At 40.7% G+C, this 18,803-nt stretch overlaps 2 protein-coding genes across 3 annotated transcripts in view; both read right to left on the reverse strand.

The window, feature by feature from the left end:
• Positions 1-17,591, reverse strand: part of B3GNT2 (UDP-GlcNAc:betaGal beta-1,3-N-acetylglucosaminyltransferase 2) — a 140,806-nt gene extending 123,215 nt beyond the window's left edge. Inside the window, exon 1 of one of the 2 annotated variants that reach the window (XM_073339547.1) lies at positions 17,505-17,591. The gene's annotated coding sequence lies outside the window, so the exon portion shown is untranslated. The remainder of the gene's footprint in view (positions 1-17,504) is intronic. The other variant, XM_073339546.1, reaches the window with a different exon arrangement.
• COMMD1 (copper metabolism domain containing 1) overlaps positions 1-18,803 on the reverse strand; it is a 120,371-nt gene that overhangs the window by 51,813 nt on the left and 49,755 nt on the right. Inside the window, exon 2 of the mRNA XM_073339550.1 lies at positions 17,505-17,786. Within this exon, the coding sequence (XP_073195651.1) occupies positions 17,505-17,786 (282 nt within the window). The remainder of the gene's footprint in view (positions 1-17,504; positions 17,787-18,803) is intronic.

Consider the following 18,803-nt stretch of genomic DNA (forward strand, 5'->3'; position numbering starts at 1 on the left):
TCTCTAATGCAGCAGACAGCAATACCTTGTCTTTCAGGGTGTACTGACATCAACTCAGCACCCCCATAACTATTTTCCCCACCAAAACAGTGAAACTGTAATCACCAGTCTGTCCTCCTATTCTGCATAAATCTCCTATAAAATGTAGTTTGGGAAAGAAAATCTCTGCAATCTCCCACCTTCCTGAGCAGGAAACAGCAACACAATCTATTCAAGTGAGGAAGATGGCCACTGACTGCTATGTAAGTTACGATTTGAATAGCGTATGATATAGCCAAAATGACCTAAGCCCTTTCTAGTAAATTTCTTCACTATCATTAATATTTTATCAGAACATAGAAGTTGCCAAAGTGGATCAAATCAATGGGCCATCCAGTCTCCAATAGTGGCCAGTAAACAACACTTCAGAGAAAGAAGGGGCGTGACACGTCCTTATCTGACAGTGATGTAATGACCTGCCTATAATGGGAGGTGCAAAGTACAACTGCACATCAAGTATTTTTATGTAAATTCAATAATAATTTTTATATGATTCATGCAGTGAGAGACTGACAGGTAGGTCAAGTGTTCTTTGCAAGTCTCCCAATGCTTTTCCCCACAAAGAACAGTTTTTCAAGCATTCTCCATTTGTTCCCAACATATAAACAAGATATTTGTAAGCAGAAGTAGGTTCCAATCTAATTAAATTTGATCACACTCTAGCTTTTTCGTAAACAGTCCTACTTCATAGCCATCTTTCTAAGCACCCTGATACTGGGATATTTAAGTGCTCCATTTCCATAAAAGCAGGCAATTTAAAATTAACCGCAGTTCATTTAAAATGACTGCTTCGAGCAGAAGTGTAATTTTCTAAAAGGAGTTATTGCTTCTGACCATGCTACATTGCACTGATGATCTGTCATGCCTCAGATATTACTTAAGACAACATATAGGGCTACTGTAACTTCCTACATAATGGTACACTGTGGCTCTATTCAAGCTTGGGTTCTTTTAAGATGCTTCCTTCCAGGCTGCATTCTTGAAAATGACATCATCATGCTAATTCTTCCAAATCCTTTGTCATATTTACAGCTTAAGTGGAATGCAAATTTTACAGTACCTTAAAGTGAGGTTCTGCTTTTGAAGGTGATTTTATAAAAATGGCATCCTTGGATCTGACATTTATTACCTCTCAGTGATCAGATATGATCAGTTTACATGTCAAAACAATTTTTCTGACTACAAGGAATCTTGCAAATTCAAATGAGGCTCAAAAGCCTTGCCTACATTTGGGGATTTGTCCCCATTCCAGCAACTGGTGGCCAGCAACTGATGTGGCTACACCAATGAAAACCCCAAGTGCAGACAAGGAAAGTTGTGATTTGCACCAGTGCAGTTTAACCTTGCTTAACCATAGGCAAGCTGTATTCTTTCCTTATCACACCTCACCAACGTAACAGAGTCCAAAATATGCTTTCAGACATGCCTCTGCAACCTTGTTGCCTTTAACAGATTTGCATGGGTGCAGCTGATTAGATAATTCTGATACACTGGAAGGAATAGAATTCTGCTACTCTATGCGGACGTTTTAAATTGGATCAATTTGAGTTAATATGGTTTCAAAAGACTGGCATGCACATGACACAACCCATCACTGTACACTACACATTTATTGTGAACTCTGGAGTCTTCTTGCGAAGTGGACTAGGTTTGCTTCGAACTGTATTAGTTCGGTCTTTTGGTTACGTGCATGCGATTGCTGTGCACCATTTTTTGCTTGCTTCTGTTGGCTAGACCACAGTGCTTTGCAGGTTGAGTGACTGACCTGTACATTTACTTGTGTGCCTCCCTGCCCTGGGGTCAAGTTTCCAGGACTGCCCTTCCCCCTTTTAAAACCGCAGAGCCAGATTTTGCCCCCTCTGCTTCTGGATCCCAGTATATCATCATTCTGGTGATATAGGCTCGATAGCACTCCAGTAGCCCCACAACATGCCTTGCACAGCTGCCTGGAGCTGTGTTGAGACCACCCTCGGGGAGAAGTGTTGATTCAGGAAGCTCTTGTGGCCAGCCACAGGAACAAGGACCTTTTTGTGGGCATAGCAAAGCAGATGTCTACTAAGAGTCATGACTGGGACGCCAAACAGTGCCAGATAAAGAGCAAGCAGCTCAAGACAAAGTACACTGAAATGAGGGATAACATTAGGCAATCCAGCAGGGTACATGTGACCAGTCCAGTTTTTGGTGAACTGGACAAGATTCTACATTACAGTATGAACCATCCCAGGCACTGCCCGGGACCTGCTGCCCACACTCTCCCCCACCACTGAGCGCAACCAGCCGAACCCATCTTGAGATGAGCAGGAGAATGCTGGAGAGGAGATGCCCCGGGAGAGCCAGGATTTTTTTGGGACTCAGAAACCTGATGACAGCAGGCTGGAAAGCCAACCCCAGTCCTGCCCTGCACTGCCTAAGCCCAAGCCCCAGCCAGAAATCTAGACCAGGACCTAAGAGTCAGATCCTCTGGAGGAAACTTTAATATGTAAGTACCTATCATTACAATTTACTACTTATTAATTATTGTTGGTGATGGATTTGAATTAGGAGCAACCTCTCTCCCTTTTGCTGTTTGAAAATGGCACCAATCATAGAACTGAAGTATTTCAAAAACTGATTTAAAATTAAAAACAAGATAGTTTTTTTCCCCAAAAGAAGAGGACCTGGCACCTTGGCATCCTGTTCAGAAAAGTTCTCTTTCAAACCTTCAATCCCCTATGCACTACTGCTTCTAAAAAAACAAAAATGTGTGTTCACCCTCACATAGAGGAGAGGGGACCTTAAACTTCAACTAGACTGTATTTTAAAAGAAAAAGAAAAAGAAAAAAAGAATGGGGAGAGGGATGTACTATAGGCTTATTTGAAGGAGTTAACAGAAGTAATGACAATAATAATCAATTTGCAGTACCCGGTTACATTTTGAGTAGAAAAGGACAGGCTAGCAGTTAAAACCATGTCTGAAAGTTAGGACTCCTGGATTCTAATCGATTTCCTGCTCTCTCAGACTTCTAGTATGACCTTGAGCAAGCTTGTTAACCAACCTATTCTTCAGTTTTCCTCATCTGTAACTGGGAAAAATAATAGTTCCCTCCCTCAGAAAGGGCAATGATGCTTAATTTATTAACATTTCTCAACAAGTTTCATTGAGATCTGTGGCTAGAAGACACTACATACATGAAAATTATATTAAACTCTTGCATGATCTAAGCCAGTAAGGGAAACAGACAGGGCTGCTAGTTCAAATCAGAAACTACAGTTATAAAATTGTTTTGTTATTCACTATGTTTTTGTGCCCATGTAGAATCACACAGCATTCCTAAGCTTCCTCAGAGCCACGAGTTCAACATTAAGCTCTTCCTGTGGGAGTCTGCCTCAGTTTCTGCTAGGTAGCAGCATTCTTTGAAGAAATATCAAGCATGCAAGATATAATAATAAAAAGAAAATCATTAGGATAAATCTGGGGCCTAATAAATTGACCTGGTCATTTTTATAAAAGATATCACTAATGGGGGGGAATACATTTAGTTGAAATGCTGTGCAACTGAACTAGACAATTTTTATTTTAAAAACAAGCTTAAACAGCAAAGACCAAGTGAGATAATATTATGGATGAGTAGGAAATTTAAAATATTCCATTCAGCGTTTATCCAAATGTACTTTAGAGCTGAAAACATATACTTTAGTAGGACTGACGCTTAGACCAACAACGTACTTTTGACGTTGCAGTGATGCACTGAAAAACTTAAATGGTACAAGGTCAGAACATGTCCATGGCAAATCAGATGTCACAGGAAGAATGGCCCTGGAAATGTGAGAAGGGCTCATGCTGTCATCCTCCCACAAATAGTGAATTGTTGAGGAACACACCCCTTCCTCAGGTTTTCTTTACATTTTAAAGAGTAGAAGCAGTCTTACAAACAAGATTGTATCCCATACAAGATCAGATGGCCTTCCATCTAGCTCTCTCTCCAGTGGAAAAAAAAACCCTCCATTTTTTATACTGTACATCTGAATTGGAGCCAATGAAATGTACCTAATCTGGATGAGACACTATAATATCTCTGTATTTCCACAAAGGGTCCAAAAGCCTTACTCTAAATATCATATTTAAAGCCAGACAGGTTCCATGGCCTTAAAGTTACTCCAGGACACAATATTTTACAAAGCGTAAAGAAGGTGTAATCACCCTGCCAAAATCAGAAATGCCCCAAACAGCAATAACAACGAGCATTCCTCAAAATTTAAAGATGCAGATCATCATATTTACAACAAAAGAACAGAGGTGTTAGCATCTTTAATCAACTGATTCTTAAGCTATGTCTACATTAGCACTTTTGTTGGCAAAACTTTTGTCGGTCAGGGGTGTGAAAAAACAACAACTTAAGTTTCACCGACAAAAGTGCTGGTGTTGACATCACTATGTCAGCAGGAGACGTTTCCCAGTCAACATAGCTACTGCATGCAGGCAGGAGAGCGCTCTCCCGTCAGCATAGAGTGGCTACACGGGACACCTTGCAGTGGTACAGCTGTGCCACTGTAAGGTCTGCAGTGTAGACATAACCACCCCACTTGGTCACAGTACAGCAGCACGTCTTCCTCCAACAGATAGTGGAAATGCAGGTAGAAAGAGGAGAAAGCATGCTCAGCTGACTTCTATGACTGAAATCCCTGGTGATGGGAACTCAAGTGTTCAGTTTATACTGCTTTCAGTTTTTAGCTTACCACAAATTGCCTGGAAAAGCCATTTACTTGGAGTCTCATCCAAAGCCCATTAAAATCAATGGGAGTCTTTACATTAACTTCAGTGGCCCATGGCTCCTTCTGTACCATGCAAAAGAGGTAAATGTTAAGATACAGCTAACTTTAAAAGCCTTCCCTTTTGCTACTTGGTATCACATTCTGTTTTCTCTTTCAGTGGCAAGTTACATTTCCTGACCTAGTTATTGGTCCACATTTTCAGCAAGAGGAGGCAAAGGCCAGCCTGCAAAGGTATAATTGTAAAGTCACTGCATTTGCACATACAAATGAGACAACTGCACCTGCAGGATACTAAAAATAAGCATAAAAATTCTGTGCAAATTCCAACAGCCACCTGCTGAAAACATGACCTATAAAGCAGAAGAGAAGTAGACATTTAAAGATACTCACTTCATTGTTACAGTACAGTATCTATAAGAAAATGATCATATTTTCTACAATACTAATTCCCTCCCCCTAAAAGGAGCCTCGCTTCTCCCAAAATATTTTCTATAATTTCTAGATTTTATAAATTAAAAAGGACAGAACCTTCCTTAATATTTACACAGGGTGAGGAGAATCACACCCACACACAGGCCAGTTGCTTTTGTATTGGACTCCAGCATGGTGTCATTTAGGAATCTAGTGTACCAGGGCCCAGCTGGGCCTCCAAACTCTTCTTGGCAGTGGGTGGCATATTACCAGGGTGGGGGAAGGTTGGTCAGCTGGTAAAAAGCTATTTTGATATATTTGGCCAGGCCATCCCTGTAATACCAGGACGCCTGATCAGCCATGTGAAAGGCATTCACATTTGCAACAATGCTTCTTTGTTGAGCTGTCTACGAAACAGTTTCGTGTAAATTTAGATACCTTGACTGCTCCCAAGAATGGAGAATGCTGACAGAACGTGACAGAGCACAAACTAACGAAATCACAAAGAAAACCAACGTCTTGGATTTGCTGTACACAGGCTAGCCAGTAGAGAAAATTTCGAATTGTTTGTGTTGTGGAATCAGGCTGAACTTTTTTTTTTTTGTAAGTTAAGCTTTAGATCCCCTAACCCTTTAATATTTGTGCATTCCAGAGATAAATTATTTTACAAACTAAAAAACCCTCACCATTCACAGTTTTATGAACGAAATTTTTGATGTATAAAGTTTATTCATCTCCAAACATGACTAATGAATGACATATCCCTGTAGTGAAGGATGCCTAACATCAGAAAGAGGCTTTCTGGCCTCTCAAGAGCTGGAAATGCAGCACTCCACATACACAATCTGCGTGTAAGTACTATATCTTCAATGAGCAAGCAGGTAGTTACCCAACAGGAAGTGCCATATGCTATAGCTGTTGCTGCACATTAGCCACAGGAACTGTGATAAAGATTTGGTTGTTTAATCCATCTGTTCTATTTTGCTTTGACCCTGTCTACACTGATCACCTAAAGACTGTGTCTATAAATGTGGTTCTACTTCAGACACTTAAGATCTACCTTCCCAGCCTTTATAACTATATGACAGTTAAAATCCAGTTTAACCACAGCAAGGTTAATTCTCCATTTGGTAAGCGCGGATGGGGCCAAACTGTAATAGAATAAGCGGGCTCTAAGCCTAGTTAGTGACCTACACTAGAACAGTCTCAACGACGAGTCCATGGACGGGTGCTGGTCCCTGAGTATTCCTTGACACAGTTTAGGAAGGCAGCAAGCCAGTCCCTGGTGTCAAAAAAGCTGAGAAACACTGGGCTAGAACACATTTCGTTAATGAGGTTGCAGCACAGTTTGGCCTCATTCAGGCTGGCCAGCCAGATCATGTTTCGTAGCTGCGGAGTTTCATGCAGCTCCACAATACATTTTGTGCAAATCTGCAATACATTTGCAAATAAACACAAGCTCAGTCTTTAAAAACTGTGTGGATTTCATGCTGTTGAAAGGCAGCTTTACTGAATGAAGTTCTGTATCTACAGCAGGGTAAGCTTTGCATACAAACTGCCCTGCCAGCATGTCTCAACCCTAATCTGAGGGAAACTTCCTCTATGGGCATGTGACAGGGGGTCTGTCCCCTAGAGGGCAGTAGGACTGAAGGGTCATCTCATCTATCTCATAGTGTGGCTCCCCTTTAAGGTCTGGTATCCAAGGGTCAAGGAAAATGACAAAGGCAGATATGGGGAGAGAGGAAGCGGACCTGGGGGAATAGGCTGTGTTTGAGGAAACCCTGTGTTTCTATTCCTTTCATGGCCCGGGACAAGGAGCCTTGTACAGAGAGTGGGGCCAGGCTGTCCTCCCTGCCATCCAATCAGAATCAGCTCTAGAAAAGATGGCTGTATATATGCTGCATCTTCCCTCAGATCAGAAACACACCAAACAGAAGGCTGCGTGCTGAACCCTTTGAGCCTGGGGAGGAGACAGGTACCAGCTGAAGGGGAGAAGCTTGTTGAAAGCCACAGCTGGCCTGAGGTAACAAGCACAGCCAACAAGGGGACCTGTGCCAAGTAAGGAACAGCGTGAGAGAAAACCTCAGTCCCTAGAACGAGAACCCCTGAACCGGAGGAGAGAATCTCTGTGTCAAGACCAGAATCTCCAGTCTCAGGAGGAGAGTGGGATGATCACTGGATCTGAGGAGAGCCTACAGATCATGGAAGCCAGGACTGAAACACAAACAAACAAACAAAAACAGAACACACACACCAAAGAAGGAGGGCTGAGAAGACCCCTAGTCCTAAAAGGGAGCTGAGTGCTTTGGGAGAAGCTAAACCCCAGGAGAAGGAGAAAATCGCTTAAAGACTCCAGAGGGAGAGCGTATTATTTCTGAACCCCAGTTGAGGAGTGAAAGGAAGTGTGCCTGCTTGGCCAACAGGGGGTGCTCAACAGGGCAGGCACTCATGTTCTATGACAAAGTAATGGGGCCCTTCAATCTCTATGGTTCATGAGGTTCTTGGCTTCTCTGCTGAGTCTGCCACCTAATGCAAAGCATGTGATGAGTTTATGATGTGGGAACTGGAACAGAGACTCACTAAACATCCTTTACAGGGGCCACCAGTCACCAATTGGATGGGAATAATTGTTAATACCTATCAAATTTGGCTGAATTCAGAGAGGTGACCTATAGGCAAAAGGCTCTGAAGCTCATTAGCATCTCGTAAGGCATCCAATCCCCCCATATGTGCTAGGGACACATCTTCAAGAGTGAAGGCTGTTTTCTGGAAAGGTACGTTTATTAAAACAAGTTCTGAGCTTTTTGGAGTTTGCACAGACAGGATTTACCACTCGGTGAACACAGGCAAAATCTCCCAAACATTGCTCTCAGTCTGGCAAACCATGTTCTTAAAAGACAGCTCCCCTTAACCAAGGTGAAATAAGAGGTCTGTACTTATCTGAGTAGTGAGGGATGAAAGGGGTGGAGGGAAGAAGCATGCAAATTTATTCTCTGTGACAAACAACCCATACGGAGAGACATTTTTTTTGTAAACTAGCATCAGAATGTTGGGTATCAGGATTCCTGAGTTCTGTTCCTGGCTCTGGGAACAAACTATGATCTAGAGGTTAGGGACAGCACAGACAAATGTAACAATGCCAGTTTGGGTCATCTGCAGGGAACAGAACCGAGGACCTCTTGATTTAAAAGTCTGAGCCCTGACAAAATAAAAATTAGAATTAAACTTACATTTTTGTTGACTGATGCCTCAATTCTGTACTTTTAGAACCACAATATATGGCATATACTCTCAGCGATATACTACATATTTCTTTTTTGCTGAGCTTTCAAGAAAGGATATGAATCAGCAAAGTGAAGAACCACCACCAGTACAATGTGTTGTGTTTAGCAAAATTCAGTTTTAATAAATCAGTTTTGTTCTAGTTCTCTCTGAGCTATGTGACCCGTTGCCCTTCTATGTTTTTACATTCACTTTTCACTGTACCTCGTTATGTAACTGTTCCCTCTAACTTGGAAATTTCCACGGCGCACAAAAGCTCAAGTGATTATGTTCTTCCTGGTCACTAAGGTGATTTTTCACTAACTTCTACTCCGTGTTTTTTATAGTTTTAATTGCAACGTCTATTAGGCTTGCTGTGGTTAGGCTGATTGATTTGTTTGGACTAACTGAATGCACTTTCCAATCTCTGACTGAAGCAATAGCTTCAATTACGTAAGTTTAGACTAGTTTAAGGATGCTGGGAGAATAGGTACAGTATTTTTTTCACTGCACACCATGTTCTCTTTATCCTGCAGTTACGGAATCTGGAACTGTTTTACCATGGCAAGCATCTCTTTGCATTCTACAAAAATAGATCTGTCTTTTCAGAACATACAGTATATTAAAAATAGGAAATTTGTTCTCGAAGATTACCTTCAGAAATAGCTAGGTTACAGCCTGAACTGTAGTGTTTATCCATCTTTGGCAGCAACAATGGCAGATGTAATTTTTTTTCTACCCATAGCACAACTTACTCATGATATATCCTCAGCCTGTTCTTTAGCAGTGAAAGCTATTGCTGGAACTAACCACAAAATCCAAATTTCTTACAGAAGCCTAGATTTACTATGTAAGGAACACCAACTAGGACAGGGATGGACAAACTTTTTGGCCCATGGGCCACATCGGGGTGCGAAACAGTATGGAGGGCTGGGTAGGGAAGGCTGTGCCTCCCTAACAGCCTGGCCCCTATCCGCCCGCTCCCACTTCCCACCCCCAACTGCCCCCCTCAGAACCTCCCACCCATCCAACTTCCCCCCCCCACTCCTTGTCCCCTGACTGCCCCCTATCGGGACCCCACCCATAACCGCCTCCCGGGATCCCCCCCATCAAACCCCCCCATTCCCCGTCCCCTGCCCTCCCCCCACCCCGAACCTCTGCCCCATCCAACCGCCCCCTGCTCCCTGTCCCCTGACTGCCCGCCGGGACCCCCTGCCCCTTACCCATCTCCAACCCCCTTACCATGCTGCTTAGAGCAGCATGTCTGGCAACTGTGCTGCCGGGCCAGAGGTAGGCATGCTGCTGCTCTGCAAGAGTGCGCAGCCCCTCCGCCCAGAGCGCTGCCTGAGGGGTGGCGTGGCTGCGGGGAGGGGGAACAGCAGAGGAAGGGCTGGGGGCGAGCCTCCCCGGCCAGGAGCTCAGGGACCGGACAGGACGGTAGTTTGCCCACCTCTAAACTAGGAGCTCACAGGCATTCACAATCTGTAATCTTACTCATATGATGAGATTCAGAGAAGCTAAATCCTGGACCCTTGATTAGATTATGAAAATATAGCCTAATATTTTTATATTTGTGTGTGTATGAGCAATTGTGCAAATGCCTGCATATGTATCTTAGATCATCATCATTTGATTAAATTATAAAATTAATCCATATTAGGATCTCAAAATTTGTGTAGAATTTAACAAAACATCAAACGTGTCAAGATGAGTCTCTCTCTTCTCACTTTTTTTGCTTTTGCTACAACAAAAGGTTACTGTGTTTTACCTTGGATCATGTTTCATTTTGAATGGACAACAGAGCAAACCCACAAAGTTTCTGCAGCCATGCAAGGTAAGGTGGTCAATCATGTTTCAGGCTTCAGGTATAATCTCATCACCTCCAAAATCAAGAATGCATTTGCCTTCCCCATGTACTGTACAATTTTACACAATTGTCTAGTTGCATTATGGTTTCCCCCTCTCCCCATTTTCCTCTGAATTATCAGGTATCTGACATGGCCAGAGGCAGGATATTAGACTTGGTACAGCTATGGTATGATGTGGCTTGACAATCAGTCTTCAAATTTTCATCAGTTTTATACCTGGCATAATCCCTATCTGGGAACTACATCCAGTACTAGTGAGAGGGTGCCTTCCTCAAATAGGTCTTTTTATCTCTAACTTCTAAAAAATCAGGATTACAGCAACCACCTCCATTCATCTAAATAGCAAGCACTTTTAAAACCACTAGATTGGAATTTAGTAACAGGTTTTCATGAAGAGCATCCACCCGATAGATGTATTAATGCTAACATTTGTCTATTCTAAAAATAAAAAGCTCACTTCTTTGGTTCATATGAAGAGATAGACATACTTGTCTCCTTCTGTCTTTTAAAATGGCAGTAGAATCAGAAAAGGAACAGCTTAGAATTAGTAGGGGAAGCAAAAGTGGATGGGAATCTGGGAGGCAGTGACCATGAGATGGTCGAGTTCAGGATCCTGACACAGGAAAGAAAGGAGAGCAGCAGAATACAGACCCTGGACTTCAAAAAAGCAGACTTTGACAACCTCAGGTATCTGATGGGCAGGATCCCCTGGGAGAATAACATGAGGGGGAAAGGAGTCCAGGAGAGCCAGCTGTATTTTAAAGAATCCTTATTGAGGTTACAGGGACAAACCATCCCGATGTGTAGAAAGAATAGTAAATATGGCAAGCAACCAGCTTGGCTTAACAGTGAAATCCTTGCTGATCTTGAACACAAAAAAGAAGCTTACAAGAAGTGGAAGATTGGACAAATGACCAGGGAAGAGTATAAAAATATTGCTCGGGCATGCAGGAGTGAAATCAGGAAGGCCAAATCACACCTGGAGGTGCAGCTAGCAAGAAATGTTAAGAGTAACAAGAAGGGTTTCTTCAGGTACGTTAGCAACAAGAAGAAAGTCAAGGAAAGTGTGGGCCCCTTACTGAATGAGGGAGGCAATCTAGTGACAGAGGATGTGGAAAAAGCTAATGTACTCAATGCTTTTTTTTCCTCTGTCTTCACGAACAAGGTCAGCTCCCAGACTGCTGCACTGGGCAGCACAGCATGGGGAGGAGGTGACCAGCCCTCTGTGAAGAAAGAAGTGGTTCGGGACTATTTAGAAAAGCTGGACGAGCACAAGTCCATGGGGCCGGATGCGCTGCATCCGAGAGTGCTAAAGGAGTTGGCGGATGTGATTGCAGAGCCATTGGCCATTATCTTTGAAAACTCATGGCAATCGGGGGAGGTCCTGGACGACTGGAAAAAGGCTAATGTAGTGCCCATCTTTAAAAAAGGGAAGAAGACCCACTTCCTGGACACTACGGTGCTAATAAGCAATGGCCACATAAACACTACCCTATATCGGAAACCTACTGACCGCTATGCCTACCTACATGCCTCCAGCTTTCATCCAGACCACACCACACAATCCATTGTCTACAACCAAGCTCTACAATACAACCGCATTTGCTCCAACCCCTCAGACAGAGACAAACACCTACAAGATCTCTATCAAGCGTTCTTACAACTATAGTACCCACCTGCTGAAGTGAAGAAACAGATGAACAGAGCCAGAAGAGTACCCAGAAGTTACCTACTACAGGACAGGCCCAACAAAGAAAATAACAGAACGCCACTAGCCGTCACCTTCAGCCCCCAACTAAAACCTCTCCAACGCATCATCAAGGATCTACAACCTATCCTGAAGGACAACCCATCACTCTCACAGATCTTGGGAGACAGGCCAGTCCTCGCTTAGAGACAGCCCCCCAACCTGAAACACTCACCAGCAACCACACACCACACAACAAAAACACTAACCCAGGAACCTAAGCTTGCAAAACAGCCCACTGCCAACTGTGTCCACATATCTATTCAGGGGACACCATCTTTGGGCCTAATCACATCAGCCACACTTTCAGAGGCTCGTTCACCTGCACATCTACCTTTCCCAGACCTGAAGAAGACCTCTGTGTAAGCTGAAAAGTTTGACTCTTTCACCAACAGAAGTTGGTCCAATAAACGATATTACCTCACCTACCTTGTCTCTCTAAATTCCAAAAACTGAGAAAGAAGTTGTGACCACCTTAAACCAAGCTGGGCTCTAAATTACAATAGAATACAATGAAGTATTGTTCTCACTTCATGCCATGACCAGCTTTTTTGCCTTTAAAGTCCTCAGCCATGCAGCCAGTAATTAACATCACCCATTCTTGCTGGTTTTTTAAAATAAAAAAAAAGTCTTGTAAGAAAAAAAAGAATTGACTCTTCAGTAAAAAGAAAATGAACAGTGTTAGCAATGCACATATTTTCTCTATACATTTCTATTGTCAAAGACAGCAGTGGAGTAGCTGCAGACTATTCATTATATAAACAGATGTTTGCCTTCTCTGGTAAACTGGAGGACTTCAGTGACAGATACATTGCAAGTGACTATATGTAAATAAAGCAGTTCTACTTCGAATAGTTTGTGGTTGATTTATAAGTGCACATTTCCAAGAATACGATTAGCATTAACTGGATTTGTATATTGGATGGAAAGTAAACAGCTCTAGGGAAAAGGGAGAGTCAACTATCAGAGGACGCTCACCCAGACCAGAACACAAGTTTGTGTATATGGCACAGCTCCAAGGTTTAATAGCAAACCATAGTACAAAATCATAACATCCACTTTCTTATGCCACTGACAATGTATCCTCCCAAAAAAAGACTTCAGAGGAAAAAAGTAGTTATGAAGAAATAACAGAGAGGGAGAATGAGATGAAGAGGTATAATCAAAGGAGAAAAGCTACACAAAATTTGAAAGAGAGTCAATGAGGTGTAGAGATACAAGAAGACACTTTTAGATGGCAAAAGATAAGACTCTTGTATGAAGAGGGATAAGGGTGTTAGAAAGCACAGCAGATTAAGCTTGAAAAGAAAAGAAAAAGAAAGAAAAAGGCTGGTGACTGAGGAGCAAAGAATGGCATGAGTAGAGAATGGAATGAGGAAAAAGTCAATGAAGTAGGCTGAAACAAGGCAATTTTAGGACAGTTTTCAGGTAGCCCCTAAAATAAATGGGGAGGCAGTAAAGTTAAGTATTTGGTGGGCTGAATAATGTTTTTATGACAGGTTTCAGAGTAGCAGCCGTGTTAGTCTGTATTCACAAAAAGAATTCATCGAATGCATCCGATGAAGTGAGCTGTAGCTCACGAAAGCTTATGCGCAAATAAATTTGTTAGTCTCTAAGGTGCCACAAGTACTCCTTTTCTTTTAATGTTTTTATGCTTCTTTGAAAACAATATCTAAAAAACAGGCAGCAGCAGGATTCTGAACATACAAGAGACATAAAATCTCAAAATACAGTATTCACTTGAGAAAGTGCCAAAATGCCAATCAAGAATACAGACGCCAACTTCCTGAAGTTAGAGGTGTTTGTATCTGTGATTTTGGTCTGGACCCAGCTCTCAACATTTTTAGCAATTTGCATGTCTAACTGGGAAGGAGGAGAGGGAAAAACAACTCATTTCCCCCATATTATCAACAGTCCTTAAAGTGGTCTGAAAAAAAGCATGTAGGGATCTGTCAGTCTGGGAGCAGCAGTTCGGTAAAGTGTTTGAAGTGCACCTCCTTGGTGACCCAGCTCAATTTTCCCCCTCTTTTTACCTGTGTCAGCCACCCCCCTTGCAACACACTTCATTATAACCACTGAGTGTCACAGCTCCAAATGACATCAATAACATATATTTATGAGTTGTAACAATTTCTAGAAAATGGACATTTTAATATTCAATCTCAATAATATGAGTAAAATAAAATCCAGCAGAAAACATTAATAAAATTAGCCAACACAGACTAAATGTTAAAGCTTGGTCTGTTGTTGCTACTGAACCAGTCACGGAAGCATAGCAAGCTCTGCCTGTTAGTTCTTAAAAAAAACCTTTCAGACATAAGACAATTGACTTTGGTTTAAATTCAGAGATGGCAAACCATAAAAAGTGATTCAAGTTATTGACACATTTACACTTTAAAGCAGGGGATAACGGACATTGCATTGGAACATCCTATATCCTGTTTAGTGGTTCTAATCAGCTACAGACAGAGATCTATGAAGTATCTGTTTGACTGATTTTGAATTCTGGAAAGAGACACTTCCTACAGAGCTTTTCATTGCCTCTGTTTAAACAAATAAAATATTTAAGTTAATTTGTTACACATCAACACACACGTATATCCCATGCTATTGGGTGTTCAAATGAAAAAGTCTGTTCTGAATAATTTATTTCTGAATCATCAGCTAGCTATCTCAAACAAATCCAAGAAAAGACCTTCAAAATTTCATCAAATATATCATCCACATTTTTACTTTAGAAAAAAAAAAAGTCCTAGCTGTTAAATTACAGACTGGCACGAATACATGTATTTTCTTGATCACAATAATAAAAGTACTACAGACTCCAAATTTACTCAAGACATGAACATAACAATGAGCAATTAAGAATAAACCCCACAGAGAGATCAATGAAAAAATTATAATGCTATTGTGACCCTAACCCAAAGATTCAGTGAAGCAATATTTAAAAATATATACAAATTTAACTCAAATGTTACCAGCTGATGAGAAACCTAATTAAGCAATATGTGGTTACTTATTCAATACGAGCTAGATTCCAATATAATTCTAAGGCTGTCAAATGATTAAAAAATATAATTGCAATTAATCACAAGATTAAAAATAGTAGAATTGTGATGAATCGTGACTAACAGCACTGTTAATAATAGCATACCAATTTAAATTTATTATAAATATTTTTGATGTTTTGCTACATTTTCAAATATATTGATTTCAATTACAACACAGAATGCAAAGTTCACTTTATATTATGTGTACTGTAAAAAAGAAAAAAGAAATAGTATTTTTCAGTTCACCTCTTACAAGTACTGTAGTACAATCTCTATCGTGAAAGTGCAACTTACAAATGTAGAATTATTATTATTTTAAATAACTGAATTCAAAAACAAATCAATGTAAAACTTTAGAGCAAGTCGAAGCACGAAGGGGCACATGAATTTTTAGCATATCTGGCAACACTTGCAACACTAGCTACAACAGTGCCATGCAACCGTTTGTTCTCACTTTCAGGTGGCACTATCTCCCGTAAATGTAAACAAAATTGTTTGTCTTGGCAATTAGCTGAACAAGAAGGAGGACTAAGTGGATTTACATGAGCTGAATAGAAAAATACTATTTCTTTCGTTTATCTTTTTTACAGTGAAAGTATTTGTAATAAAAATTAATAATTTAAAGTGAGCACTGTACACTTCGTATTCTGTGCTGTAATTTAAATCGATGTATTCAGATTGAATAGTCCCTTAACTCACTGAGTAGATCAGATTTTGTCCTTAATAAAATAAATGAGAACTTGTTGGATATAATTTAGAAAAAATGCTAGTTTAGAAATATATATCCACAATCCTCTGTCTTAAGCATATTTGAAATATGAAACGGACTTCCTAAGATAATTCAAGTGAGTCATGAAATATTGTTTATAGAAATGGAATCTTTTTGCTGTGATTTTTTTTAAATAGAAATCGGATTTCTCAGAAATGCCTGTTACGTTTTCCCCTCTTGCATCGTGTTTCCTTTGCCTGCCTCCCTCTCAAGAATGACAGACTATAAAAGTATTTGTAAATTAGTTTGTTATTGAAGGAATCCAGTGAGGGTAAAAAATAATTCCAGCAAGGACTAATAACTATATTTATAGTTTTATATATATAGGGCCACTCTTTTTAATGGTCAGGGTTTTTTCATTTGCTATTAATCGGATGCACTCATTTCTAACCTTAAGACCTGGGGAAAAAATGATAAGATTGGGTAGAAAATTTTAAATTACATATTATATATTACATATTATAGCGATAGTTCACTTTAGAAATGCATAGCTAGAGAACGTCCACTGTGTTGAAAATGCACAAGAAATCTGGACAAAAGATGAGAATCGAACAAACAGGGTGTTTCACATAAAATACCATTAATTAAGCAAAGTGAATGCTGCTTCAGAAGGATTCTCATGCTCTCTGTTTTGCATACCTTCCAGTCACATTCTGATCTCACTTAGAACTAAGTCAGTAAGGGCAGATGTAATGGGGTAGAACTTGACCTTGTATGCTTAGCATATGCTTGGTTTTGCTTTAAAGCGATATTTGGATTTTTTTTTTCTAATTTTGTACTAAACTGAGAGTGAATTATACTAACATGCTGTTAAAATAAAAGATTCCAAGGTTTGCAAAAACATTGCAAAGGAAGAGATACCAAATCGAAAACCATTTCCTATCTAAAGAGAATAAAAATTCCTAATGGAAAAACAGGTTATTTGGTTATCTAGATAACTGAATTATAAATGTTTAAAAAAGAGCTGCAGACTTAAAAATTGAGAATCCAAGCTCAGGTTTCCTGCAGTTGGGTGGAAGAATTAATCTCTTTCAAACAGATGGTGACTACACAGAGTAGCAGTCACAATGAGAAAACTGCAAAAAGAACTTTATGACTGGTCTTTATTTTATGAAAACTAACTTTCATGAGTCTAATTAAAAGCATCTGCAGATTTCCCCATAGTAAATATTGCTCATAGCAAACCTGGTGCCTTGTAGTTATATCCAATACTAGCATTTGTTTGGAAATAACAACAACATGCTATAATTTTAGCATGTAATGTGTATGGCAACAGAGAAAACTTTCAAAATAATTCTAGCATAAAAACCGGAAGGCTGAATGAGTGAGTGTTTGCCTTCTATACCTCAGGAGGCCCTGAAGTGAAGTTAAAAAGGCTGGGAATTGAATTTGAGAGCTCAATTTTAGACTATGTGCGGAAAGCAGATTACACCAAAGAAGGTGAGCACAGGTGCAAGCACAGTGAGAAGCTGGGAGGTAAGAAGGGGAATATAACAAGTATCATGACTGGGTTTGGATGCATTCCATTAATCAATAGGTAAAATGTCTGTGTATGAGTATCCCAAGATCAGATCTTTTAAGTTTTACAAAACGAAGAGGGAGCTCACCTGCCCATCTTTCCCCAGTTCCATTTCAACGATTGCAACAGGGGTGTTTATTTGGTCGATGTGTCTTGACTGCGATTTCAAATCCACTCTCCAGTTCACGTTTTTCAAGGTGTTGTCCCACCGACTTTGATTTATCAGACTCTCTCGAATTTTTGTTCTGTGGTTTTTCCAAAATTCTGCAATGACTGCAGCCTGATCTGCTGTGATACCTCCCTGCTTTTTGGTTTGGGCAGTAAGAAAGGCCTCCAGCTGGTTCAAATCCATGTCTGCTGAAGCTACAGACTGGGGAGAAAAAAAGAAAGAAAAGCCTGCTTGAATGTATTTTTTGACAATCTACAAAAAGAGCGCAGCCATACATTTTCAAAGTTTTATAAAAGTCAGTTTGTAGAAGAATATGGTGGGCAAATCTAGGAACCCTGCAAAATCCGTTCAATTGACTGTTGTGTGCAACTTTCTCCCTACACTGGAAGGGCTTAGTCCCATAGGGAACCGTGGTGAAGGATTAGGTAGCACATACAGCAACAGTGTGTTCATGGAGGAGAGTTAGGAATAGTGGACGGAGGTTTTCTGTTAAACAGAAGGATGGAGGAACGTGCAGCGTTTCCCCCAATCAAGACTGAGACAGATGGAGAGACACCCTGATTCACTAGGGTGCTCACATTACTGCCACTGTGCTCTCAAAGCAGCTCCATCTCCACATCATAAGACAAGAGACCAAGACTAGTAAATATTGCAATGGTGGGTCTCCTTGTGGAGGTAGGTTTGCCATCCTTTTGGAACCTGCATTTTCACTGTAAATAAGGCAAGTCTTCAAAGTACACAGTAAAAAAACAAGGCAAGCTATTCCATGTGTTCTTTATGTCCCCAAAATACTTCTACCTTCATTCCATGTACTATTTAAAAGTATCCTCATGGTAACAATTACACACCTATGAACTAATTTTTAAACTTAACTAAGTATTATTCTGAAGTTCCAGTGGATTCTGTTTCATATACTGTGTCTGTGTGCTGCAAGGAAGCTCCACTTGGTTATTTAGTCCTCCTCTCTACACTGTGACAGAAATGACTATTCAAAAACCATCTCTGACAGATGTCAAGTCTGACTTTATCTCCAATGATGACCATTCTAGAGCCTCAATTTTTCATTCCCTAACTGTTCTGACTGCGGAGCATGGATTAGTGTTCACATCTCACTCCGCATCAGTACCCAGCCCAGGCCGGGGAAGCTAATGATCCAACCATCAGACCAAATTTGGTGATGAATCCTGGTCATCTGCTACATGAGGCACGTTGCGCATA

This window comes from Lepidochelys kempii, chromosome 3, assembly GCF_965140265.1.
Source record: "Lepidochelys kempii isolate rLepKem1 chromosome 3, rLepKem1.hap2, whole genome shotgun sequence".
Taxonomy (NCBI): Eukaryota; Metazoa; Chordata; order Testudines; family Cheloniidae; genus Lepidochelys; species Lepidochelys kempii.